The sequence below is a fragment of the Physeter macrocephalus genome, chromosome 1 (assembly GCF_002837175.3).
Source record: "Physeter macrocephalus isolate SW-GA chromosome 1, ASM283717v5, whole genome shotgun sequence".
NCBI lineage: Eukaryota > Metazoa > Chordata > Mammalia > Artiodactyla > Physeteridae > Physeter > Physeter macrocephalus.
In genome coordinates, this window is record NC_041214.2 from 95,086,901 (window position 1) to 95,114,159 (window position 27,259).

Sequence of the window (27,259 nt, forward strand, 5' to 3'; positions counted from 1 at the left end):
TTTTTTTTTGTGGTACACGGGTCTCTCACTGCTGTGGCCTCTCCCGTTGCGGAGCACAGGCTCCGGACATGCAGGCTCAGCGGCCGTGGCTCACGGGCCTAGCCGCTCCGCGGCATGTGGGATCCTCCCAGACCGGGGCGCGAACCCGTGTGCCCTGCATCGGCAGGCGGACTCTCAACCACTGCGCCACCAGGGAAGCCCTAAGTGAGTTCTTCTTATGCTTGGTGATTCTATTCAGGCCAAAGTGATCAATAAACATTATCTTTAATTTAAAAAAAGACATTAAAATTTATAAAAATTCAAAATGTCATAAATATCTTTAAAGCTAGTGGGGTTTTAAGCTCATAAACATAAACATAAAATGATACTATTATTATTTGAAACTTAATCTGTATTACGTGTAGAAATGTTGTTAGAACGAAAAAATACAACCTGCAAATCCTGGTGGAAACACCAACTGGTGAAGAGTAAAAATAAGTTATGTAAAAATAACATTGTGTAGATAAAAGCTAATTTGTTGACCTATTTCAACATTTATTAAGCAGAACTGTTTGCCGAGAAGAAACATGAGTAAATTGCCTCACAAATCCCATTACGAGTAGACAGGACCAAATGATTTCTGACAAGAAGATTAAGAAACTTTCTCTCTGCTAGGCTAATTTTCCTTTTGCTTTTTTAACTCTACATGGAAACTGGAGGTCCTCAAAGATGTCTGTCTATCTGAGATTTAATCAGGAGATAGAGGTTTTCCCAGGGTTCTTGGATTTTTCTTGGTCTTTCTGTGAAGAGGTGGAAATGTGAGGTGGAAATCAGGATGGGTGAATAACACCCCCTGGAAGAACTTTACCTCGGTTCTGAGAACTGGACAATATCCAAGGGGTTAAGAAAGCAGTTTGTACAGTTTAAAGAGAACAGAAGAGTCACAATATCCTAAATTACAAAAAATGATAGACTCTGTTCATCAGGAAATGAACTTCTTCCCCTCTCCCTTGCAGACAGCTCGCCTGCCTCCCAGGAAAGCAAGCCAACCCCTAAGAGTGCAGTTATCTTCCCTGCCCAGTGGAATGGGTCTACTCACCTGCCCTCTCCTCCTCTTCCTCCTCCTGGTACTGTGCCAGCCCACTCTGCACACTGCTCTGGCCTGAGGTGCTTTTCTACCCTGTACCAATCCTTTGAACCTCTGGGACCAGGGAAGGGTGGTCTGTGATTGGGAGAAGTGATCTCACGTGGGAGGAGCCTATGCTGCCTGAGCCTGCCTCTCTGAGACCAGAAGTAACAGGAAACTTTCAGCCAGTAGATTTCTGCTACTTTGGAATGTGTGACTCTGACAGATGGAAGCACCTTCTGGATTCCTCGTAGGTCTGGGCTTCCTCGAACACACACTCAGGGCTTTTGTTTTGATTTTGATTTGATTTGTTTCTATTAGTGTGATTTAATGCTTAATTCTGCTCTTGTGCATTAAAAGGCCTATCCACTGTCCCAGTTCTTCACAGTCATGCTGGTACCCATTTATGTGTCCAGGGTCATGTCTAATTTCAGTTTCTATATCTTGCAGACTCTACATTTACGGGGATAGTACTTGCCCAAGTAAATGCTCCCACTGAGTTGGTCCAAAGACTAATAAGGGGCAAGAGATCTGGAAACAAAGAGATTGCAAGATAGAGGGAGGGCTCAAGTAATCATTTGATGCTATTCAATTAATTTCTCCCCTCCCTCTCTTCCCTTCTTCCCTCTGGAGCCGCCATGTGTCATAACAGCACTAACAACGTCTAAACAAAACAAACATTTCTTTCAGTGGCTGCATAACACATCACGGATACGTGCATCACAGTTTATTTAGCCTGGCATGAGCCATGGGTCCTGACAGTAATGTCAGGATTTACTGAGTGCCTTAATCAATAGACTTCGGGAGTTCTCCTGGGTCAGGAGCATCCCTGTAACAGGTTAGGTTTTTCAGGAACTGACTCTGAGACAGAGTACAGTGTGCAGTATATTTATTAGCGAGTAAACACCCATGGAAGGAAGAGGGAAGAAATAGGACTGGGCAGAGAGGGAAGTTGAGCTGCCATGCAGGGGGGACAGCCCCAGGAAACTCTAGAGGAGGATGCCCTATCACAGTTGCTCTGCCTTGGGCCCCTCTATAATCAGTCCTTAGATGTGGATTGCCCTGGGAAGGTGCTTGTAGCTAAAGCAATCCCTGAAGGGGGCTGGTAGTGGAGGCTGGAGATGCCAGTACTCCCAGCAGCTGGGCAGCATGTTCCCCCTTGAGGGGGGCCTGCACGGGGCATCTCTGTGTCCATCACATGCCTTATTCCTTCTCAGCTCTGCAGGGCCTGGTTAGAGATAGCAAAATTCACACAGTGGAATCCTATGCCATTGTGATGAAAAAAATGAAGCCACAGAAAAATACTTCATGAGCAACTGCATCCCATGGGGAGATCAGCTCGGGGCTTTGTGACCACCTCGAGGGGTGGGATAGGGAGGGTGGGAGGGAGACGCAAGAGGGAGGGGATATGGGGATATATGTATATGTATAGCTGATTCACTCTGTTACACAGCAGAAACTAACACAACATTGTAAAGCAATTATACTCCAATAAGAATGTTAAAAAAATACTTCATGACATGGAAATATGTTCAGTTATTATATTATTTATTTATATATTTATCTAGAACTTATGATGTGCCAGACACTCTTCTAAGTGCCACAAATGAAAAAAGCATGTTACAAAATAGTGTGTACAATTTGTCACGCTTTTATTTTTTTAAAAAGTGTATATATGTATATATGAATTAAAAAGTTAGGAAGAAATTAAATATCAACAGGGTTATATTTGGATGATGCAACGTGGATGACGTTTTTTGTAGTTCATATGTTTACAAACGATCTATGTTACAGAGAAATAGGTAAGTTATTAAAAATTTACCTATTTCTCTGTTCTTTTGGAAATCTTTATGGTAAAGTAGCAAGGATGCAGACAAGGACGTATGTTTCCATTCATATCTTAGGCATTTTATGTTCTATTACTAGGATTATGTGGGGAGAAAATAAACATGAATCTTTTCCAAACAGATAATGTGAACACAAAACCCATAACAAGAAACCAGAGACTAGCTAGGAAAAGGAAGATTAATTTTCAGACAATATCTGTAAGTGATTAGATGAGGCATTTCAGGTCCTGAATGTGTGAGTATGACTGGTTTCTTTTTTCCAGTACTGTAAGTGCTTTCTAACTGTGTTCTGCTAATCTCTCCTTCCCTCTGGCTCGGTGGCTCCCTTAACTATTTTTAACCCCATTCCAAAGCTCATCAGTGAATTCTCATCACTAAAAATCTCAGTTCAGTTAGAAAGACTTAGATATTTTCTTCCTATCATTACAATTTAGACTTGAGACTCCAGTGGTTTGGGAGGATGGGGAGGAGATGGGGGGTTATCTCCCAGGTAATCCCCCTTCAGATTCCCTGTATACATTCCTCTGAGAGTGAAGTGATGTTGTCTCAAGCGACTGGACTGGGAGAGGCTGCGGTCCCTTCCTCTTGGTCCTTACAACCATCCACCATCTGGCTCATTGCCAGCAGCCTCAGTGTAGACAGGGGGAGCTGTACAGGTCTAGCTGATGACAATGCTCGCCCAACCCTAAACAGATGTTTAACCCCATTCCAAAGCTCATCAGTGAATTCTCATTACTAAAAATCTGTTCAGTTAGAAAGACTTAGATATTTTCTTCCTATCATTACAATTTAGACTTGAGACTCCAGTGGTTTGGGAGGATGGGGAGGAGATGGGGGGTTATCTCCCAGGTAATCCCCCTTCAGATTCCCTGTATACATTCCTCTGAGAGTGAAGTGATGTTGTCTCAAGCGACTGGACTGGGAGAGGCTGCGGTCCCTTCCTCTTGGTCCTTAACTCCATCCACCATCTGGCTCATTGCCAGCAGCCTCAGCGTAGACAGGGGGAGCTGTACAGGTCTAGCTGATGACAATGCTCGCCCAACCCTAAACAGCTCCCCTAAGCACCAGAAGATGTTCTGCCCCCTTCACTGGTTTGCAGCCAGTTGCCAGTCTCACCTACACTCCAGGACCCCAGTTCTCAAACTGGATCCATCTTCAGTGCACCTCAGGAACCTGGAATTAAAGGGAGGTATGTGTGCCCAGTCTCTGCCTGGCCATACCACTGCCCCATCACCCTGCATTGCTATTCCTTCTCTGTGGTAGTGCCAAGGCAATTTAACAAGTCTGGTGACTAATGTGATTTCTAACTGGACTACCAGATGTTGGTCCTATACACACCCTCAAATTTTCCAACCCTCATGGGGCTTCTCTCCCATCTTTGGAACAAAGAACCACTGGAATGTTTCTATTCACAAACACTGCACTCCTTAAACAGACCCCTCACTTAAAACCCACATTTTAATGGAGGAGGGAGGGAGCTGTAGTGTAAACTGGGTGGGAAAGAGACTGGCCCCATATCTGGAAGTTCTTTGAAATAAGAATGTGGGTTATATAAAGCCTTTTGCTCTAATCACCAATTTCAGGGGAAAGAAAGACTTCTCCAAAGCATGATGTGGTCTATCATGTTTTCAGTACTTACTAAAAGTCCCAGGCATTGTCATATTTCCTCTTCACTGTGAAGTATATACCATTACTAAGCCCCACTTTATAGATGAGGGAGCTGGAGGTTAGGGGAGAATAACCTGCCCATGGTTACAGAGCTATTTAGAGGGAAAGACTCTGGTTGGTCTGTCCTCACAGCCTGTACTCTTAACTACTAGGATATACTGTTTGAGTGTAGTTAGACAATCAGTGTAACTTTTTAAATGTTATTAAAGCTCAGCTTCTATATTAAAAAACAACTGAGCCAAACCTTAGAACAGTGAGCCTGCAGGGCCCAGGTCTGTACAATTCTCTAGTGCTGCTAAAAATGGCTTTTTCTCCAGCAAGTCTTGACTCTCTTTGCAAATTTTACTGAAATATTTAAATTCAGGCTTTCTGACCTCTAATGGGTCCTCTCTCTAACTCAGCAACCCTTTTGTTCAAGTTAATTGACGTTCTCATTTTCTCTTCGGCTCCTATAGACGATGAACGCTTCACTTTGTTCATAATTTTTAGATGATGGTCACCAAAATATGACTTTGAAAAGCAAGTCTAACCCTTTCCCTGGAAAAGGACATACCAGTATTAATAGACTCTTACAACTGGAAGGGACTTTAGCCCATTTCAATAAACATTTATGGGGGCTTCCCTTCCCTGGTGGCGCAGTGGTTGCGCGTCCGCCTGCCGATGCAGGGGAACCGGGTTCGCGCCCCGGTCTGGGAGGATCCCACATGCCGCGGAGCGGCTGGGCCCGTGAGCCATGGCCGCTGGGCCTGCGCGTCCGGAGCCTGTGCTCCGCAACGGGAGAGGCCGCAGCAGAGGGAGGCCCGCATACCACACACACACACACAAAAAACAAAAAGAAATTTATGGTTATTATAAGGAACTATTATATGGAATAATCATATTCCAATAAAATAACCAGTTAGTCCAGTTTTTTACCCAATGAAGAAAAGCCTCTATATTATCTCTGATGTCTGATACTAGGAGGCAAGTCTATGAAACTTGTTGTGTTTATTGCAGAGGTATTGAGGATGTTGTGTACAGTCTTACATGTTGGGTCTGAGAGGTCCCAAGGGAAAACATTATCTCTGGTCTCAGTATGTGGAATGAGTATACTTTTCCTAATCAATTGATTTGTTTTGATCTATTGGACACTGTTAATCTTCAACCAAATTCAACCTTGCCTCTGTTCTTACCACGCCATTGAAACTGCTTGGCAAGTTACAAACAACCTCTATTTTGCCAAATTCAGAGGACTCGTCTTTTTTTTTTTCTAAATATAAAATTTATTTTTATTTATTTATTTTTATTGAAATACAGTTTATTTACAGTGTTTCAGGTGTACAGCAAAGTGATGCAGTTATATGCATATACTTTTTCAGATTCTGTTCCATTATAGGTTACTACAAGATATTGAGTATTGTTCCCTGCGCTACACAGTAGGCCCTTGTTGTTTATTTATGTATAGCAGTGTGTATCCGCGAACCCAAATTTCCAATTTATCCCTAAGCCCCCTTTCCTCTTTGGTAACCATAAGTTTGTTTTCTATGTCTGTGAGTCTGCTTCTGTTTTATAAACAACAGTGGACTCTCCTTTGTCTTCATTTTACTCAGTCGCTCAGCAGCAGACGATACAGCTGATGACGCCATCTTTCTCGTACTGCTTTTCTCTTTTGGCTTCCATCATACCATATTCTCTTTGTGCTTCCATTTCTCTGGTTGTTCCTTCTCAGTCCCCATAGCTGTCTCCTTCTTGGCCTGACCAATTATGTTAGAAGACTCCAGGGCTTGGGTCCAAGTCTCATTTGGGAATCTAGCTCTGAAATGGCACCTCTGTCAGGAGTCAGCTGGCCCCCTCACTCATTCCCACTACTTCCTGGTTAGAAGTCCAAATAAAGATGAAGCAACGCTGTCTGAATGTAAGGGTAAGAGTAAGAATTGTAGACCTCTGTCTTCTTACAAATACAGCTGTGTTTCTCTGCTTTCCCCCCAGAAATTTCTTTTTCTTTCCCTGGCCACCAGCTTTTGAAGAATAGTGAATAGGTTGTGGCCTCTCAATTTAGTATTTACTAAGTATATATACTTTTGATTTTTAAAAGTTTTTGTTTATTTTATTAGATTTTGGGGGCAGAAGATTCTGTAATGCAATTTAAAGCTACCTTCTTAATCAAAACTGTTCTGAGAACTTGGAAGACAATAAATCAGATTTTGTCATTCCTTTGTTTAAAAAGTCCAGTAGTTCTCTCTGCCCTCAGCATAAGATACAAACTCCTTACTATGGCTTACAAGTTGCCCATGTACTCTTCTCCAGCTTCATTAGGTACTACTTTCACCCTATGTATGTTCCAGCCACAGGGTTTTTGCACTTGCTATTCTCATTAGCGGAAATCCATTTCTCCTAGTGGTTCCCATCAACCTTGAAGTGCAGCTCAGCTCTCACTTCCTCTGAGAAGCCTTTCCTTATCTCCCTACCTAAAGTACCCTGCCTTCTCCATGCCAGTGACTTTTTCTCATATAATCATGTTTTATTTCCTTCAAAAAATAATCACAGTCGATTATTATCTTGTTAATTTATTTGTTGTCTTTTTTCTTCTGCCTTTGTTGCTTCACCAAAACTAGAGTAAGTTTCAAATGAATAAATGAATTTCTGATCCGGGAGGTTTAGGGGAGTTAGGTCTACTCAGTCTGGGGAAAAAAAAATCATTTTATTAAATAGTGTTTGAGTAGAGCCACAAGCACAGGACCAAAGTGCCAATTATATGGAGGTATCTGCATTTCTCTTTTTTTTTTTTGGTATCTGCATTTCTTTAAGTATTGCCCTAAATTATTCTCTGCTTTAAAAACAACATTCATTATTCTATTCTGATAACAAAATGAATGAATGTTCATTGTAGAAAATAAAAATCACCATACTTCCTTATTCAGTGATAAACACAATGAACATTTTGGTGTGGAATCATCCATTTAGGAACTATTTGAGGTACTATTACATGTCAGGTACAGTACCAGCTGGAATAAAACATGGCACTTACCTTCATGGCACGTTCAACCTTTCTTCTTTACATTTTCTCGCAAAATAATTGGGATCATACTTATTTACAGTCTTCTAAACCAGTTATTTTTACTTACAATACAGTGCAGACATTTCCCTATGAGTTTATTCTACAACATAATTTTAGTGGATGTATTGTATCTCACCATATGAATATGCTATTATGTACTTACTGAGTATCTCAGGTTGAAAATTCAGATTTTCAGTTTTTCAATATTATAAATAATGCTATGGAAAATTTTAAACACATTTCATTATTTTCTTCATACAAATTCCTAGAATTAGACTTTCTGGCTAAAGGGTATATTCATTTTAAAGTTTTTGGATTCATGGGATCAAACTGCATTCCAGAGAGCTTGTAAAATATATACTCCCCACAGGAGTATAAGAAAGTGCCCATTTCTCTGCACTTTAAGCCAGGTTAGGTATCATCTACGAAAGTTTTTTTTTTGGTTTATAAAAAATATTTAATTGGTATCTAATTTTTGTTTTAATTTATATTTCTTTGGCTATTTATATGTTATCTTCAGTAAGTTTCCCACTCATATTCTTGGCCCTCTTCTTTGACTGGGGGTATTTACAGTTTTAAAAACTGATTTCTGGGAATTTGCTGCATATTTAGGATATTGACCTGACATATTCATTGCATCTATTACTCTCAATTAATCGTTTGTCTTTTTGCTAACTTTTTCTCATACATTTAAAAATATTTCCTGTCAGTTATATAAATATTGTCCTTAATAATTTCTGCCTTTGGCATTACGTTTAAAAAGAGCTTTCCACTCAAGAGTTCATATTTTCCTATTCTTTTCTCTCTTTCAGTCTGTCTGTCTCTTTCTCTGTTTAACTCTTTAGATGTAAATATGTATATTGTTGTGTACGTATGTGTATGTTGTTATATGATACGGGGTAGATCCAAATATACTCATCCAAATAAACAATAATTACAGCAATGTTAATTGGATACATAGAATTTCATTGCATGGATATGCCACAATTTATTTGATCAATCTGTGGTTGGTCAGTTTTGAGGTTGGACAATTATCCCCCCTTTTCTCTCATTATAAAAATGTGATACAAATCTTCTCTATAAAATTCTCCAGGTTCAGTGTCATTTCTGGAAGTGTAATTTGACTATATGCGTGATTTCATTGTGGGACAGTTTTGGTGATGACAAGGTGTGGCTCCAGTGGTGGGTGACTAAACTAGAGTATAAAGGTCATAAGAAAGGAGGAGTCCTTTGTTACTCACAGCTCACTCCTCTCCCCTGTACATGCCCACGCTGACTGTGGAGGTGTCTGAGGTCTGCCTGGAAAACATCCTGCACTTAGCTGCTTCTGTGGGTTCTTAGGTGGGTTGTCTGCCCTAATTTATCCATTATTGTTGCCCCATCTGCTTTCCGTTTACAGAAATCATAAAAATCTCTGGTTTCTCTCCCTTTTGCTTTGAGTATTAAAATGAATTTACTTCTTTTTGTAAATATTTACTGTAATTTTAATGGAGTTTGAGGATGACTGCTTTGGCTTTTTTAAAAAAATTAAAACACAGAATTAGGCAGACAACTTAATTCTACTCATTGGAATCCTATCTGTACATAAGAATAAGCCGCACTACCACTGTCTATCTGGTGTCAACTTGTTGCAAATTCTGCCAACACTGCAGGGAAAAAAATAGCCTTTTTAAAGCCTAATAAGGCATTGGCACACTAATACTGTTTGCTGCTCATAACAACACAATTCTCTTTATCTGAGTTTTAGCCTTACAATATTTCCAATCAAATAATTGGCATAAAGATTCAAGCATAGGTACACAGCCATCTGGAACCATACCTTTCCACACCCTTATTATACAAAAACATATTTGGACAAATGTGAGCACAAAAACATCAGCAGACATAATTATAATTATACACTCACAACTTCTTATTCACAAGAATAGGTGGTTTGCATGGGACTTCCCTGGTGGTCCAGTGGTTAAGATTCTGTGATCCCAGGGCTTCCCTGGTGGCGCAGTGGTTGAGGGTCCGCCTGCTGATGCAGGGGACACGGGTTCGTGCCCCGGTCCGGGAGGATCCCACATGCCGCGGAGCGGCTGGGCCAGTGAGCCATGGCCGGTGAGCTTGCGCGTCCGGAGCCTGTGCTCCGCAACGGGAGAGGCCACAACAGTGAGAGGCCTGCGTACAGCAAAAAAAAAAAAAAAAAAAGATTCTGTGATCCCAGTGCAGGGGGCATGGGTTCGATCCCTGGTGGGGGAACTAAGTTACTGCATGCCACACGGTGCAGCCAAAAAAAATAAAAAAAAGAGAAAAGAAAAAAAGAATAGGTGGTTTGCGTAGTGTTGACATAAAGGCTGATGACATAAGAGCGAAAGAAGGTAAGTGGAGGAGAGAGGGTGAGTAAAACTGAGAATAAGTAGGTCAAGAAATAATATGAGGCTTTATCATGGAAAGCATCTCCCAATATATACATATATCAAATCATTACATTGTACACCTTAACCTCACACAATGTTATATGTCAATTATATCTCAGTGAGCTGGAAACACACTCACATACATATACACACAAACATGAAATAACAGGAGGCCAATTTAAAAGAAAATAAAGTGTATGCAAGAGACTGAAGAGTAAAACAAGGGGATTTGTAAAGAATGGGGGAAGTAGAGGGATAATTCTGGAAGGCTGGGGTATTCCTGTTTCTATTGTTTCTGAGTTTCATAGCTATTCTCCTTCACTCTCCTCTGTCATAAAATGGACTTAAAAATATTTATCTATATATTAATTTTTTAAAAACAGCTTTATTGATATATAATTCATATACCATAAACCTCACCCTTTTGAAATGTACAATTCAGTGCCTTTTAGGACAGTCAGAGTGGTGCAACCATTACCACTATCTAATTCTAGAACATTTTCATCACCCACGAAAGAAACCTCATTCTCATTGCATTCACTCCCCACTACTCCCCCTCCCCTACCCCTGGCAACCACTAATCTACATTCTATCTCTATGGTTTGCCTCTTCTGGATATTTCACATAAATGGGATCATATACTATGTGGCCTTTGGTGACTGGCTTCTTTCACTTCACAGAATGCTTTTAAGGTCACCCAAGTCATAGTCATATATCAGTACTTCATTCCTTTTTATTAATAACCAAACAATATTCCATTGTATGGATATGTAACTTTTTCATTTTTAACTTTTTAAAATTGTGGTAGAAAACACATGCCATTTACCATCTTAACCATTTGTAAGTGTATGGTTCAGTAAAGTATATTCGCATTGCTGTGCAACAGATCTCCAGACCTTTTCCGTTCTGCAGAGATGAAATTCTATACCTATTAAACAACTCCCCGTCTTCCCCTTCCCCCAGTCCGATAACCAGCATTCTACTTTGTCTCTATGCATTTGACTACTTTAGCCGCGAAGCATGTGGGATCTTAGCTCCCTGACCAGGGATCGAACCTACACCCCCTGCACTGGAAGGCAAAGTCTTAACCACTGGAGTGCCAGGGAAGTCCCTGAATTTGACTACTTTAGACACCTCATATAAGTAGAATCACACAGTATTTGTCCTTTTGTGACTAGCTTATTTCACTTAGCATAATGTCCTCAAGGTTCATCCATGGTGTAGCATGTGTCAGAATTTCATTCCTTTCTAAGGCTGAGTAATATTCAATTGTACATATAAACCACATTTTGTTTATCCATTAATCTGTCAAACATCACATTTAAAAAATCCATTTATCACTTGATGGGCATTTGTGTTGTTTCCACTTTGGGGTTATTACGAACACTGCTATGAACACTCTTGTACAAGTTTATATATGGCCATATATTTTCAGTTGTCTTAGGTATATACCTAGGTGTGGAATTGTTGAGTGATATGATAATGTTTTACTTTTTGAAGAATTGCCAAACTGTTTCCCAAAACAGCTGCACTCTTTTACGTTTCCACTACCAGTATAAGTATTCTAACTTCTCCACAGCCTTGTCAACACTTGTTAGTGTCTGTCTTTCTGATTATAGCCATCCTAGTGGATGTGAAGTAGCATCTCATTGTGGTTTTGGTTTACATTTCTCTAATGACAAATGATGTCATGTTTATTCTTTAAATGGAAGAGAGGAAGGGATATGCCCAGGAAAACTGTTCTAGTAGCTTCATTCTCTATTACTGTGAGGAGATTGGGGTGGCTGGGGAACGCAGTGAGGGAGTGTCACCAGGATTGCTCAGGTAAAATCTAATATCAATACTTGAGACACTCACACCTCACATCTATAGGAATAACTCCTTCTTTTAGAAGCATCCTTGGGGGATTCCTTCAAGGGAGATCATATCTTCTGATCTCTGCTTGTTCTGACATTGAAACTTTTATTCCCATTACCTTTATATTCCATGTGTCCATCCATGTCCTCTGTCAGTTTTTTTTTTTTTTTTTTTTTTTTTTTTTGCGGTACGCGGGCCTCTCACTGTTGTGGCCTCTCCCACTGCGGAGCACAGGCTCCGGACGCGCAGGCTCAGCGGCCATGGCTCACGGGCCCAGCCGCTCCGCGGCACGTGGGATCCTCCCAGACCGGGGCGCGAACCCGGTTCCCCTGCATCGGCAGGCGGACGCGCAACCACTGCGCCACCAGGGAAGCCCCCTCTGTCAGTTTTACTCTGAAAAGGTTCGGACTCCTTTTCCTCTTCTAGTTGATAGCCAGCTCCACCTAGAGTCTCACCTTTACTCCTGGTCTGGGACTACTTCCTACCACTTAGGGACTAAGAACTGAATATACTTTTCGCTGACTGATCTTGTGCACTGTACAGATCTTTTAGTAGAGAGCCTGAGTCACTGAGAGCGAGGCCTGATCTCCATTTTCTCCCTTCTCCTGAACAGTCAAACATGTTCAGACAGGATCACTGGACCATACCAAGCCCATCCCCTCTGGTCCACTGCCTCACTGTGAAAGGTCAAAATGACAGCTCTGAAATGCATCACAGAATGCCAATGAGAAGGGCTGAAGTGGCTGAGGTGGACTAGTTTGAGGTGTTCTGCTTTAAGAAACATAGTAAAGTGTTAGGGCTGAAAACCAGTGAACTAAATTCAGTATTTAATTTCAAATGTTATTGATAACATCCAAGTTTTTGATCACTAATGATATTGTTCACCCTTCAATATTTGGGTTATTTTGTTCCATCAACTGATTAATTATAACCTTAGTCATGTCACTCAAAGTTTTCTCACAGGTTCACTGTAAGTTTATCAGCGTTTACCTAGTTTTGCCAGCCCACAATCAACAGAAAGGCTGCTTATCTGCCTGGAGAACATTTATTGAGTCTGGGCACTGGCGCATTTTGTGGACAATTGAAGGAAAAACTAAAGAAGCTTTGAAGTTGTAAGTAGAGATTTAAAAACTATAATTATTAGACATGAAATTCAGGTATAAAAAAAGGGATTTATGCATGATTGTTCAAACACAGGCTTAATTCATTGCAATACACCACATAATTATACCAAATCTCCAGGGAAACAATATGAAGAATCAAGTCTGCTGTAATGTTCAAATAGAAATTAAATGAAAGGTTCAGCTCACAAAAGTAGTATCAGATGATCATCTCAGTTATGATTGCTGGGCAGATACTCTCATACCAGGTAGATCACATTGAGGCTTTTTGCTTTTAAATACCAGTTCAACTGGCTACACATTCCACACGATGCAGACACTCTTCTGAGGATAAAGGTAATAAGGAAGTGACATTATGCCTCTCCCACAGGTGTATACAGAGTAGTATAACATGTCTGAGTTTTGCTTTAGGTTAAAAATCAGAAGAGGACTATCCCTCGGAATAGATTAAATCACTTCCGTTAATGTCAGAATATAACAGGCAGGGTCAAAGAGGAAAATAGTAAAAATTTGTTGGAGGTATTAAGAAACAAGAAAAGAGATCTTACAACAGTTACCTTCCATTAAGAGAGAAAAGTGCTGTTACGAATTATTTTCCGCACATTTTCCGATTGAAAATTTTATAAACAGTTTCAAGACATGATGGGTTTGTATGCTTTTGGGAACTGCGTATAAATTTCTAATATTCTTTTCTTGATCCTCTCTGGGATTTGTGAACATGTTTCTGTTCAGTGCTTTGGAGGAATGAGTACTGAAATATCAATGCATGGATAAGTATATGTGCCTATGTTTTGGTATGATGAGCCAGAGGTATCTGTAATTGTTATGTGAATTTTACGAAGCTACTCAGTAGATTTTTACTTAAAAAATAAGAACACATTTAGGCAGAGTCACTACAAATGACCATTCAAAAATGATTTTTCAGAGTGGGAAACAGAACATAGTGTTGACACTGATGGTGGTAAACAATGTTGAGGAGAGATTCATTCTTCGTAGGTTTCACGTTTCTTTCTGTTTTGTATCATTTCCTGTACCTGAGGGGAATGAAAAAGAATTTTTTCCACTTGCAATTTTGGTCTACTTGGAGTTACCTTATCTTGTAGGGTTAAAATATATAGACATTTAAAATACTGAAGTCCTTTTAAATTTTTGCTATCTTGTGGTTTTACATATTATCTTACTGTAAATTTAATTTGCAGGTTTCCTGACTGTTAAAGATGCTCAACAGATTGTCATGTAAAAAATAAATAAAAATAAAATAAAATACAGAAGTCCTTGTACTGACTTGGTACAAATAATTTAGACTTTGATAAGTCACAAATACGTGTTGTAATATCTAGGGACACCATTAAAAATATTAAGAAGGTTATTAGGGCAGTGACCTTATTCTGTATGATACTGTAATTATAGATACATATCATATATATTTGTCAAAACCTATAGAATGTACAACACAAAGAGACTTTATGTAAACCATGGACTTTAGTTAACAGTAATATATAAAACCGGCTGATCAACTGTAACAAATCTACCACACTAATGCAAGACGTTAATAATAGGGGAAATGGGGGAAGGAGAAGGAGTAAATGGGAACTCACTGTACTTTCTGCTCAAATTTTCTGTAAGCCTAAAACCATTCTAAAAAATAAAGTATATTAATTTTTAAAAATCACCCCAATGTGAAACCAAAAAAACAAAAAAAGATTAAGAGAGTATAACTTCAAAATAGAGAGAAAAATGGAATAATAAAAGAAGATAAAAAGTAGAGGAAAAGAAACAAAACAGGCAGGAAAAATAGCATATGGTAGGACAATAGATTTAAACACAAATATATCTTTAATAACATCAAATAACATCAAATATAAGCTCCAATTAAAAGCTTATCAGATTTGAATAATTATAAAAATTATAATACATGCTATATATAAGAAAGATATCTAAAAGACAAGGACAGAGTAAAGTTAAAAATAATAAATATATACCATTTAAATATTGACTAAAATAAATCTGGTATAGCTACAACAATATTGAAAGGAGTAGTTAGAGTTCATGTTATACCTCTTAATGATAAAAATTCAATTTACCAGAAAAATATAAGAACTCTAAATTCATATGCACCTAATAACATAGCCTCAATTACATATACACAGCGTAAATTGACAGAACTATAGGAGATAGGCAAATTCACAATAATATTGGACGACTTGAACAACATGTTTAGCAAACCTGATCTAGTGGATATATTTAGACACTTCCCAATAATTGCAGAATAAATATTTTTTCAACCCCAATTAATTCATTCATGGCAATTAGCCATATGCTGCATCATAAAGCAAGTCAACACATTTCAAAGATTTGAAATCTTGCTCTCTGAGTAAAATGCAATTGACTTAGAAATCATTAACCAAAGGGCAACTAGATATCTAATATTTGATAATTTATATAAATAAGCTAATGTCAAAAAATCCATAAGTTGAAGAAGAAATAATGAAAATTAGAGACTATTTTGAACTAAATAAACTAAAAACACCACACACTTAAATTTATGTGATAAAACCCATATGCATATATTATATATTAAAAAGGAAGATCTGCTTCCTATATGTAAGGGTAAGCAATAAAAAGAAATGAATTCTGCAAATAACAGCTATGTATTCATGGATAAAATACAACCCCCCCCACAAAAGAAAAACCCCACAAACCGAAACAAAACAAAAAACCTCACAGCTACCTGAAGGTTCTGGTGACTAAGCAAAGACAGGCAGATTTTGGAGAGGAGTCTAAACTTAGAGCAAGTGACCAAATGGAGCGAATTTCTCATTTTTTGTAATTTTGACCCAGTGACAGTCATGACTCACAGACATAGCTATGGCTGCACAAGAATGCCTCAAACTGTGACAGAAAGCCCACTGTCTTTCTGGATGGAAGAATTACAGGAAGTAGACTGGTCAAATATGGCTAAGTGCTGAAGAGTGAGCGGAAATCCTAGAAGAGGGGAGAAGATTCCTTAATTCTGTGCATGAACTCTGCACAAGCCTCAGGTTGACTTCTGAATCATGCATTCATAGGACAGATTCAAAGTAGTAGTAGGCTTAAGGAACTGACCTGAGCTATGACCACAGAAGAGAGAGAGCTTACAATTCAAATCTAACCATGTTAACTGCCAGCTAAAACAAAAACAACACCATCACTTGTCAGAGGAGTATGCCAGAACTCAAGTCTACACAGCATAATATTCACAATGTTAAGGATACAATTGAAATTATCCTAGTTATAGAAAACCAAGAGAATGCTACTCATTTTAAATGGAAAAGATAACTTTAACTTCTTCCTTTCTGATTTGGAAGCCTCTTATTTTTTATTTAAAAAATTTTGTTTGTTTGTTTATTTATGCCTAATTGCTCTGGCTAGGACTTCCAGTACTATGTTGAATAAAAGTGGCAAAAGTGGGCATTTTGTCTTATTCTTGACCTTAGAGATAAAGCTTTCAGGTTTTTACCACTGAGTGTGATGTTGGCTGTGGGCTTTTCATATATGGCCTTTATTATGTTGAGGTAACCTCCTTCTCTTCCTAGTTTGTTGAGTTTTTATCATAAAAGGGTGCTGAATTTTGTCAAATGCTTTTTCTAGATCTCTTGAGACAATCATGTAATTTTTATCCTTTATTCTGTTAATGTGGTGTATCACATGAATCGATTTTCATATGTTGAATGATCCTTGCATCCCAGGGATAAATCCAACCTCGTCATGTGGTATGATCTTTTTAATGTGCTGTTGGATTTGGTTTGCTAGTATTTACGTTGAGGATTTTTGCATCTATATTCAACAGGAATCTTGGCCTGTAATTTTCTTTTCTTGTGTCTTTGTCTCTGGTATCAGGTAGAGCTGGCCTCACAAAATGAATTTGAAGTGTTCCCTCCTCTTCAATTTTTTGGGAAGATTTTGAGAAGAATTGATATAAATTCTTCTTTAAATGTTTGATAAGAGTTAACCATGAAGCCATCTGGTCCTGGGCTTTTTCTTTGTTGGGAGGTTTTTGGTTACTCAACCTCCATGCTAGTTAAAGGTCTATTTAGCCTTTTTATTTCTTTATGACTTAGTCCTTTTTTTTTTTAACATCTTTATTGGTATAATTGCTTTACAATGGTGTGTTAGTTTCTGTTTTGTAACAAAGTGAAACAGCTATACATATACAAACATCCCCATATCCCCTCCCTCTTGCGTCTCCCTCCCACCCTCCCTACCCCACCCCTCTAGGTGGTCACAAAGCACTGAGCTGATCTCCCTGTGCTATGTGGCTGCTTCCCACTAGCTATCTTTTTTACATTTGGTAGTGTATATATGTCCATGCCACTCTCTCACTTTGTTCCAGCTTACCCTTCCCCCTCCCTGTGTCCTTAAGTCGTCTTTATTCCTGTCCTGCCCCTAGGTTCTTCAGAACCATTTTTTTTTTTATTTAGATTCCATATATATGTTATGACTTAGTCTTGGTCGGTTGTATGTTTCTAGTAATTTATCCATTTCTTCTAGGTTATCCAGTTTGTTGGCATATAATGAATTATTCATAGTATTCTCATAATCTTTTTTATTTCTGTGGCATCAGTTATAATGTCTCTTCTTTCACTTCTGACTTTGAGTTGCCTCCCTTTTTTGTCTAGCTAAGTGTTTGTCAATTTTGTTTATCTTTTAAAAAAAACTTAGTTTCATTTTTCTGTTGTTTTCCTATTTTCTATTTCATTTATTTCTGCTCTAATCTTTGTTATTTCCTTCCTTCTTCTGACTTTGGGCTTAGTTCATTCTTCCTTTCCTACCTCCTTGAGGTGTAAAATTAGGTTATTTGAGAGATTTCTTTTTTAATGTGTTTATTGCTATGAAATTCCTTCTTAGAACTCTTTGTGCTACATTCAATAAATTTTGGAATGTTGTGTTTTCATTTTCATTTGTCTTGAGGTATTTTCTAATTTCCATTTTTATTTTTATTTTTTTAATTGAATGAAAGATTCTTTAAATTCTATAGTGTTTTACAATTTTCAAAAGTTTCACACACATGATTTCATATAATCCCCAAATAACCCTTTCTCCCCCACCCATATATTGTCCCTCCCCACTTCTCACTCCACAAGTTTATTCTCTATATCTGTGAGTCTGCTTCTTTTTTGTTTTATTCACTAGTTTGTTGTATTATTTAGATTCCACATATAAGTGACATCATAGAGTCTTTCTCTGTCTGAATTATTTCACTTAGGATTATACCCTCCAAGTCCATCTAGATTGCTGCAAAGGGCAAGATTTCATTCTTTTTTTATGGCTGAGTAGTATTCCATTGTATATATACCACATCTTCTTGATCCATTCACCTGTTGATGGACACTTAGTTTGCTTCCATATCTTGGCAATTGTAAATAATGCTGCTGTGAACATTGGGTGCATGTATCTTTTCAAATTAGTGTTTTTGGTTTTTTTTGGCTATATATCCAGGAGTGGAATTGCTGGGTCATATGGTAGTTCTATTTTTAGTTTTTTGAGATACCTCCATACTGTTTTCCACTGGCTGCACCAATTTACTTTCCCACCAACAGTGTACAAGCATTCCCTTTTCTCCACATCCTTGCCAACATTTATTTGTCTTCTTTTTGATAATAGCCATTCTGACAGGTGTGAGGTGATATCTCATTGTGCTTTTGATTCACATTTCTCTGAAGGTTAGTGATGTTTTCATGTGCCTGTTGGCCATCTTCATTCCCTCTTTGGAAAAATGTCTGTTCAGTTCTTCAGCCCATTTTTCAATTGGGTTGTTTCTTTTTTTGATTTTTGAGATACCTCCATACTGTTTTCCACTGGCTGCACCAATTTACTTTCCCACCAACAGTGTACAAGCATTCCCTTTTCTCCACATCCTTGCCAACATTTATTTGTCTTCTTTTTGATGATAGCCATTCTGACAGGTGTGAGGTGATATCTCATTGTGCTTTTGATTCGCATTTCTCTGAAGGTTAGTGATGTTTTCATGTGCCTGTTGGCCATCTTCATTCCCTCTTTGGAAAAATGTCTGTTCAGTTCTTCAGCCCATTTTTCAATTGGGTTGTTTCTTTTTTTGATGTTGAGTTGTATGAGCTGTTTATATATATTGGATATTAACTCCTTATTGGTCATATCATTTGCAAATATCTTCTCCCATGCAGCTGGTTGTCTTTTCGTTTGAGGTATTTTCTTTCTTTCTTTCTTTTTTAAAACAAATTTATTTATTTTTATTTATTTATTTATTTCTGGCTGCATTGGGTCTTCGTTGCTGTGTGCAGTCTTTCTCTAGTTGTGGTGAGCGGGGGCTATTCCTCACTGTGGTGCGCAGGCTTCTCATTGTGGTGGCTTCTCTTGTTGCGGAGCAGGGCTCTAGGCGCGCGGGCTTCAGTAGTTGTGGCAGGTGGGCTCAGTAGTTGTGGCTCACGGCTTTCTCTAGTTGTGGTGAGCGGGGGCTATTCCTCACTGTGGTGCGCAGGCTTCTCATTGTGGTGGCTTCTCTTGTTGCGGAGCAGGGCTCTAGGCGCGCGGGCTTCAGTAGTTGTGGCAGGTGGGCTCAGTAGTTGTGGCTCACGGGCTTAGTTGCTCCACAGCATGTGGGATCTTCCTGGACCAGGGCTCAAACACTTCTCCCCTGCATTGACAGGCAGATTCTTAACCACTGTGCCACCAGGGAAGTCCCAGTATGTGAGCTATTTTCTAATTTCGTTTTTGATTTCTTCTTTGACCCAATGGTTGTTCAAAATTAGAAAGGAAAAAGTAAAATTGTTCCTGTTTGCAGATGACATGGTCTTATAAAAAGCTCTAAATACTCCATTAAAAAACTGGTAGAACTAATAAATGAATTAGATACAGTTGTAGAATACAAAATCAGTTGCTCCTCTATAAACTAATAGCACACTATCTGAAAAGGAAATTAGGAAAACAATCCCATTTACCATAGCACCAAAAAGAATAATATATTTAGGAATAAACTTAGCTAAGGAGGTGAAAGACTTGTATACTGAAAACTATAAAATATTAATGAAATAAATTAAACAAGAAACAAACAAATGTAAAGACATCCCGTGTTCATGGATTTGAAGAATTAGTATTGTTTAAATGTTCATACTACCCCCCAAAATCAATGCAATCCCTATCAAAATCCCAATGGCATTTTTTTTACAGAAATAGAAAAATATTCTAAACTTCATATGGAACCACAAAAAACCATGAATAGCCAAATTAAGCTGGAAAAAGAAGAACAAAGATGGAGGCGTTACACTTCCTTATTTCAAAATATATTACAAAGCTACAGTAATCAAAACAGTATGGTCCTGGCATAAAGACAAATAGACCAAGGGAAAGAACACTGAGCCCAGAAATAAATCCATACATATAGGAAGTTATCTTTGACAATGGTGCCAAGAAGGCGGAAATGACAGTCTCCTCAACAAATGGTGCTAGGAGAACTGGATATCTACTTGCAAAACAATGAAACTGGACTCATGCCATACACAAAAATCAACAAAATGGATTAAAGATTTAAGTGTAAGACCTGAAACTGTAAAATTCCTAGAAAATAATGTAGGGGAAAAACATCATGACATTGGCCTTGGCAATAATTTCACTGATACGACACCAAATGCACAGGCAACAAAAACAAAAATAAACAAGTGGGACTACATCAAACAAAACAGCTTCTGCACAGCAAAAGAAACAATCAACAGAGTAAATAGGCCCTCATACAGAATGGGAGAAAATATTTGCAAAACAAATTTGATAGGAGGTTAATCTCTAAAATATATAAAGAACTTCTACAACTCAGTAGTAAAAAGAAAAAACACTAATAATCTAATAATCTAAAATTTTAAATAATAAATCTAATAATTTAAAAATGGGCTAGACTTGTAATAGACATTTTTCCAAAGAAGACATACAGATGGTCAACAGGTATATGAAAAAACACTCAGTGTCGCTAATCATCAGGGAAATGCAAATCAAAACCACAATGAGATATCACTTTACACCTGTTGGGATGGCTACCACCAAAACAACAAAAGACAACAAATGTAAGTGAGAACGTGGAGAAATTGGAACCTCTGCACATTGTTGGTAGGAATGCAAAGTAGTCTAAGCACTATGGAAAACAGTAAGGAGGTTCCTCAAAAAATTAAAAATAGAAGTACATATGATCCATCAATTCCCCAGCTGGAATTGCTCTATCTATACAAAAGAATTAAAATCAGGATCTTGAAGAGATATTAGCACTCTAATATCCATTGCAGCACTATTCATAACAGCCAAGATGTGGAAACAATCTAAATATCAATCAACAGATAATGGATAAAGACAATGTGATATACACACACAATGGAATATTATTCAACCTTAAAAAGAAGGAAATTCTGTAACATGTGAGAACATGGATGAATGAGGACATTACGCTAAGTGAAATAAGCTAGTCACAGATAAAAACTGCATCATTCCACTTTTATGAGGTATTTAATATGTAAATTCATAGAATCAAAGAGTGGAACGCTGGTTGCCAGGGGGGTGGGGGGAGGGGAAAATGGGGTGTTAGAATGGGCATAAAGTTTCAGTTAAGCAAGATGAATAAGCTCTAGAGATATACTGTACTCATTGTACCTATAGTCAATAATAATGTGTTGTGCATTCAACAATTTGTTAAGCGGGTAGCTCTCATGCTAAATATTCTTACTATGTTAAAATATTAAAGATAGGAGGACCTTCAAGATGGCAGAGGAGTAAGATGTGGAGATCACCTTCCTCCCCACAAATACATCAGAAATACATCTAAATGTGGAACAACTCCTACAGAACACCTATTGGATGCTGGCAGAAGACCTCAGACTTCCCAAAAGGCAAGAAACTCCCTAGGTACCTAGGTAGGGCAAAAGAAAAAACAGAGACAAAAGAATAGGGACGGGACCTGCACCTCTGGGAGGGAGCTGTGAAGGAGGAAAAGTTTCCACACACTAGGAAGCCCCTTCACTGGGAGAGATGGGGTGTGGCGGGGGGGAAGCTTCGGAGCCATGGAGGAGAGCACAGCAACAGGGGTGCAGAGGGCAAAGCGGAGAGATTCCCGATCGGTGCCGACCAGCACTCACCAGCCCGAGAGGCTTGTCTGCTCACTCGCCGGGGCGGGCGGGAGCTGGGAGCTGAGGCTCGGGCTTCGGAGGTCGGACCCCAGGGAGAGGACTGGGGTTGGCTGCGTGAACATAGCCTGAAGGGGGCTAGTGTGCCACAACTAGCCGGCAGGGAGTCCAGGAAAGAGTCTGAACCTGCCTAAGAGGCAAGAGACCATTGTTTCGGGGTGCGCGAGGAGAGGGGATTCAGAGGACCGCCTAAACGAGCTCCAGAGATGGGCGTGAGCCACGGTTATCAGCACAGACCCCAGAGACGGGCATGAGACACTAAGGCTGCAGCTGCAGCCACCAAGAAGCCTGCGTGCAAGCACAGGTCACTACCCATACCTCCCCTCCCAGGAGCCTGTGCAGCCCGCCACTGCCAGGGTCCCATGATCCAGGGACAACTTCCTCAGGAGAACATACGGCCTGCCTCAGGCTGGTGCAACATCACGCCGGCCTCTGCCACCACAGGCTCACCCCGCATTCCGTACCCCTTCCTACCCCCTGGCCTGAGTGAGCCAGAGCCCCCTAATTAGCTGTTACTTTAACCCTGTCCGGTCTGGGCAGGGAACAGACGCCCTCAGGCAACCTACATGCAGAGGCAGGGCCAAATCCAAAGCTGAACCCCAGGAGCTGTGCAAATAAGAAGAGAAAGGGAAATCTCTCCCAGCAGCCTCAGGAGCAGCGGATTAAATCTCCACAATTAACTTGATGTACCCTGCATCTCTGGAACACCTGAAGAGACAACAAATCATCCCAAAATTCAGGTAGTGGACTTTGGGAGCAACTGTAGGCTTGGGGTTTGCTTTCTGCATCTAATTTATTTCTGGTTTTATGTTTATCTTAGTTTATTTACTATTTAGAGTTTATTATCATTGGTAGATTTGTTTATTGATTTGGTTGCTCTCTTCCTTTTTTAAAAAATTTTTTGAGATATATATATATATATATTTTTTTCCATTTTCTCTCTTTGTGAGTGTGTATGTGTATGCTTCTTTGTGTGATTTTGTCTGTATAGCTTTTCTTTTACCATTTGTCCTGGGATTCTGTCTGTCCATTTTTTTCACTTTTTACTTTTCTTTATTTTTAATAATTTATTTATTTTAATAACTTTATTTTATTTTTTTCTTTCTTTCTTTCTTTTTTTCTTCCCTTTTCTTCTGAGCCATGTGGCTGACAGGGTCTTGGTGCTCCAGCCGGCTGTCAGGCCTGTGCCTCTGAGGTGGGAGAGCTGAGTTCAGGACATTGGTACACCAGAGACCTCCCGCTCCACATAATATCAAATGGTGAAAGCTCTCCCAGAGATCTCCATCTCAATGCTAAGACCCAGCTCCATTCAACGACCAGCAAGCTACAGTGGTGGACACCCTATGCCAAACAACTAGCAAGAGAGGAACAAAACCACCCTTTAGCAGAGAGGCTGCCTAAAATAATAATAAGGTCACAGACACCCCAAAACACACCACTGGACACGGACCTGTCCACCAGAAAGACAGGATCCAGCCTCATCCACCAGAACACAGGCAACAGTCCCCTCTACAAGGAAGCCTAAACAACCCACTGAACCAACCTTAGCCACTGGGGACAGACACCACAAACAATGGAAACTGTGAACCTGCAGGCTGTGAAAAGGAGACCCCAAACACAGTAAGTTAAGCAAAATGAGGACAGAGAAACACACAGCAGATGAAGGAGCAAGGTAAAAACCCATGAGACCAAACAAATGAAGAGGAAATAGGCAGTCTACCTGAAAAAGAAGTCAGTGTAATGATAGTAAACATGATCCAAAATCTTGGAAACAGAAGGCAGAAAATACAAGAAACGTTTCAGAAGGACCTAGAAGAACTAAAGAGCAAACAAGCAATGATGAAAAACACAATAAATGAAATTAAAAATTCTCTAGAAGGAATCAATAGCAGAATAACTGAGGCAGAACAGATAAGTGACCTGGAAGATAAAATAGTGGAAATAACTACCACAGAACAAAATAAAGAAAAAAGAATGAAAAGAATTAAGGACAGACTCAGAGACCTCTGGGACAACATTAAATGCACCAACATTCGAATTATAGGGGTCCAAGAAGAAGAAGAGAAAAAGAAAGGGACTGAGAAAATATTTGAAGAGATTATAGTTGAAAACTTTCCTAATATGGGAAAGGAAATAGTCAATCAAGTCCAGGAAGTGCAGAGAGTCCCATACAGGATAAATCCAAGGAGAAACATGCCAAGACACATACTAATCAAACTATCAAAAATTAAATACAAAGAAAAAATATTAAAAGCAGCAAGGGAAAAACAACAAATAACATACAATGTCAACCATATAAGGTTACCAGCTGATCTTTCAGAAGAAACTCTGCAAGCCAGAAGGGAGTGGCAGGACATATTTAAAGTGATGAAAGGGAAAAACCTACAACCAAGATTACTTTACCCAGCGAGGATCTCATTCAGATTCAATGGAGAAATTAAAACCTTTACAGACAAGCAAAAGGTAAGAGAATTCAGCACCACCAAACGAGCTTTACAACAAATGCTAAAGGAACGTCTCTAGGCAGGAAACACAAGAGAAAGAAAAGACCTACAATAACAAACCCAAAACAATTAAGAAAATGGTAATAGGAATATACATATCGATAATTACCTTAAATGTAAATGGATTAAATGCTCCAACCAAAAGACATAGACTGGCTGAAAGGATACAGAAACAAGACCCGTATATATGCTGTCTACAACAGACCCAATTCAGACCCAGGGACACACACAGACTGAAAGTGAGGGGATGGAAAAAGATATTCCATGCAAATGGAAATCAAAAGAAAGCTGGAGTAGCAATTCTCATATCAGACAAAATAGACTTTAAAATAAAGACTATTACAAGAGACAAAGGAAGGACACTACATAATGATCAAGGGATCAATCCAAGAAGAAGATATAACAATTGTAAATATTTAGGTACCCAACATAAGAGCACCTTAATACACAAGGCAAATGCTAACAGCCATAAAGATCATCCAAAATGAAAATAAATAAGGAAACATAAGCTTTAAATGATACATTAAAAAAGATGGACTTAGTTGATATTTATAGGACATTCCATCCAAAACAACAAAATACACTTTCTTCTCAAGTGCTCTTGGAACATTCTCCAGGATAGATCATATATTCGGTCACAAATCAAGCCTTGGTAAATTGAAGAAAATTGAAATCATATCAAGTATCTTTTCTGACCACAACGCTATGAGACTAGATATCAATTACAGGAAAAAAAATCTATAAAAAACATGAACACAAAGAGGCTAAACAATACACTACTAAATAACCAAGAGATCACTGAAAAAAATCAAAGAGGAAATCAAAAAATTCCTAGAGCCAAATTACAACAAAAACACGACGATCCAAAACCTATGGGATGCAGCAAAAGCAGTTCTAAGAGGGAAGTTTATAGCAATACAAGCCTACCTCAAGAAACAAGGAAAATCTCAAATAAACAATCTAAACTTACACCTAAAGCAATTAGAGAAAGACGAACAAAAATCCCCCAAAGTTAGCAGAAGGAAAGAAATCATAAAGATCAGATCAGAAATAAATGAAAAAGAAGTGAAGGAGACAATAGCAAAGATAAATAAAACTAAAAGCTGGTTCTTTGGGAAGATAAACAAACTTGATAAACCATTAGCCAGACTCATCACGAAAAATAGGGAGAACACTCAAATCAACAGGATTAGAGATGAAAAAGGAGAAGTAACAACTGACACTGCAGAAATACAAAGGATTATGAGACAGTACTACAAGCAACTCTATGCCAATAAAATGGACAACCTGGAAGAAATGGACGAATTCTTAGAAAAGCACAACCTTCCCAGACTGAACCAGGGAGAAATAGAAAATATAAACAGATCAATCACAAGCACTGAAATTGAGACTGTGATTAAAAATCTTCCAACATACAAAAGCCCAGGACCAGATGGTTTCAATGGCCAATTCTATCAAACATGTAGAGAAGAGCTAACACCTATCCTTCTCAAATTCTTCCAAAATATAGCAGAGGGAGGAACACTCCCAAACTCATTCTACGAGGCCACCATCACCCTGATACCAAAACCAGACAAAGATGTCACAAAGCAAGAAAACTACAGGCCAATATCACTGATGAACATTCACTGATGAACATAGATGCAAAAATCCTCAACAAAATACTAGAAAATCCAAGAGCACATTAAAAGGATCATACACCATGATCAAGTGGGGTTTATCCCAGGAATGCAACGATTCTTCAATATATGCAAATCAATCCATGTGATAAACCATATTAACAAATTGGAGGAGAAAAACCATATGATCATCTCAATAGATGCAGAAAAAGAGTTTGACAAAATTCAACACCGATATATGATAAAAACCCTCCAGAGAGTAGGCATAGAGGGAACTTACCTCAACATAATAAAGGCCATATATGACAAACCCACAGCAAACATCATTCTCAATGGTGAAAAACTGAAACCATTTCCTCTAAGATCAGGAACAAGACAAGGTTGCCCACTCTTACCACTATTATTCTACATAGTTTTGGAAGTTATAGCCACAGCAGTCAGAGAAGAAAAGAAATAAAAGGAATCCAAATAGGAAAAGAAGAAGTAAAGCTGTCACTGTTTGCAGATGACATGCTACTATATGTAGAGAATCCTATGGAAGCTACCAGAAAACTACTAGAGCTAATCAATGAATTTGGTAAAGTAGAAGGATACAAAATTATGCACAGAAATCTCTTGCATTCCTGTACACTAATGATGAAATATCTGAAAGAGAAATTAAGGAAACACTCCTATTTACCACTGCAACAAAAAAATAAAATACCTAGGAACAAACCTACCTGAGGAGACAAAAGACCTGTATGCAGAAAATTATAAGACAGTGATGAAAGAAATTAAAGATGAAACAAACGGATGGAGAGATATACCATGTTCTTGGATCGGAAGAATCAATATTGTGAAAAAGACTATACTACCCAAAGCAATCTACAGATTCAATGCAATCCCTATCAAACTATCAATGGCATTTTTCACAGAACTAGAAC

General features: G+C 38.8%; 1 protein-coding gene across 2 annotated transcripts in view; it reads right to left on the reverse strand.

Annotated features, from left to right (window-relative positions):
- Positions 1 to 13,520: 13,520 nt before the first annotated feature.
- The window catches only part of TEX55 (testis expressed 55), a 28,309-nt gene continuing 14,570 nt past the window's right edge, over positions 13,521 to 27,259 (reverse strand). Inside the window, exon 4 of one of the 2 annotated variants that reach the window (XM_007106246.3) lies at positions 13,521 to 14,071. In XM_007106246.3, coding sequence (XP_007106308.1) covers positions 14,021 to 14,071 — 51 coding nt within the window. In that variant the 3' untranslated portion in view covers positions 13,521 to 14,020. The remainder of the gene's footprint in view (positions 14,072 to 27,259) is intronic. The other variant, XM_007106245.3, reaches the window with a different exon arrangement.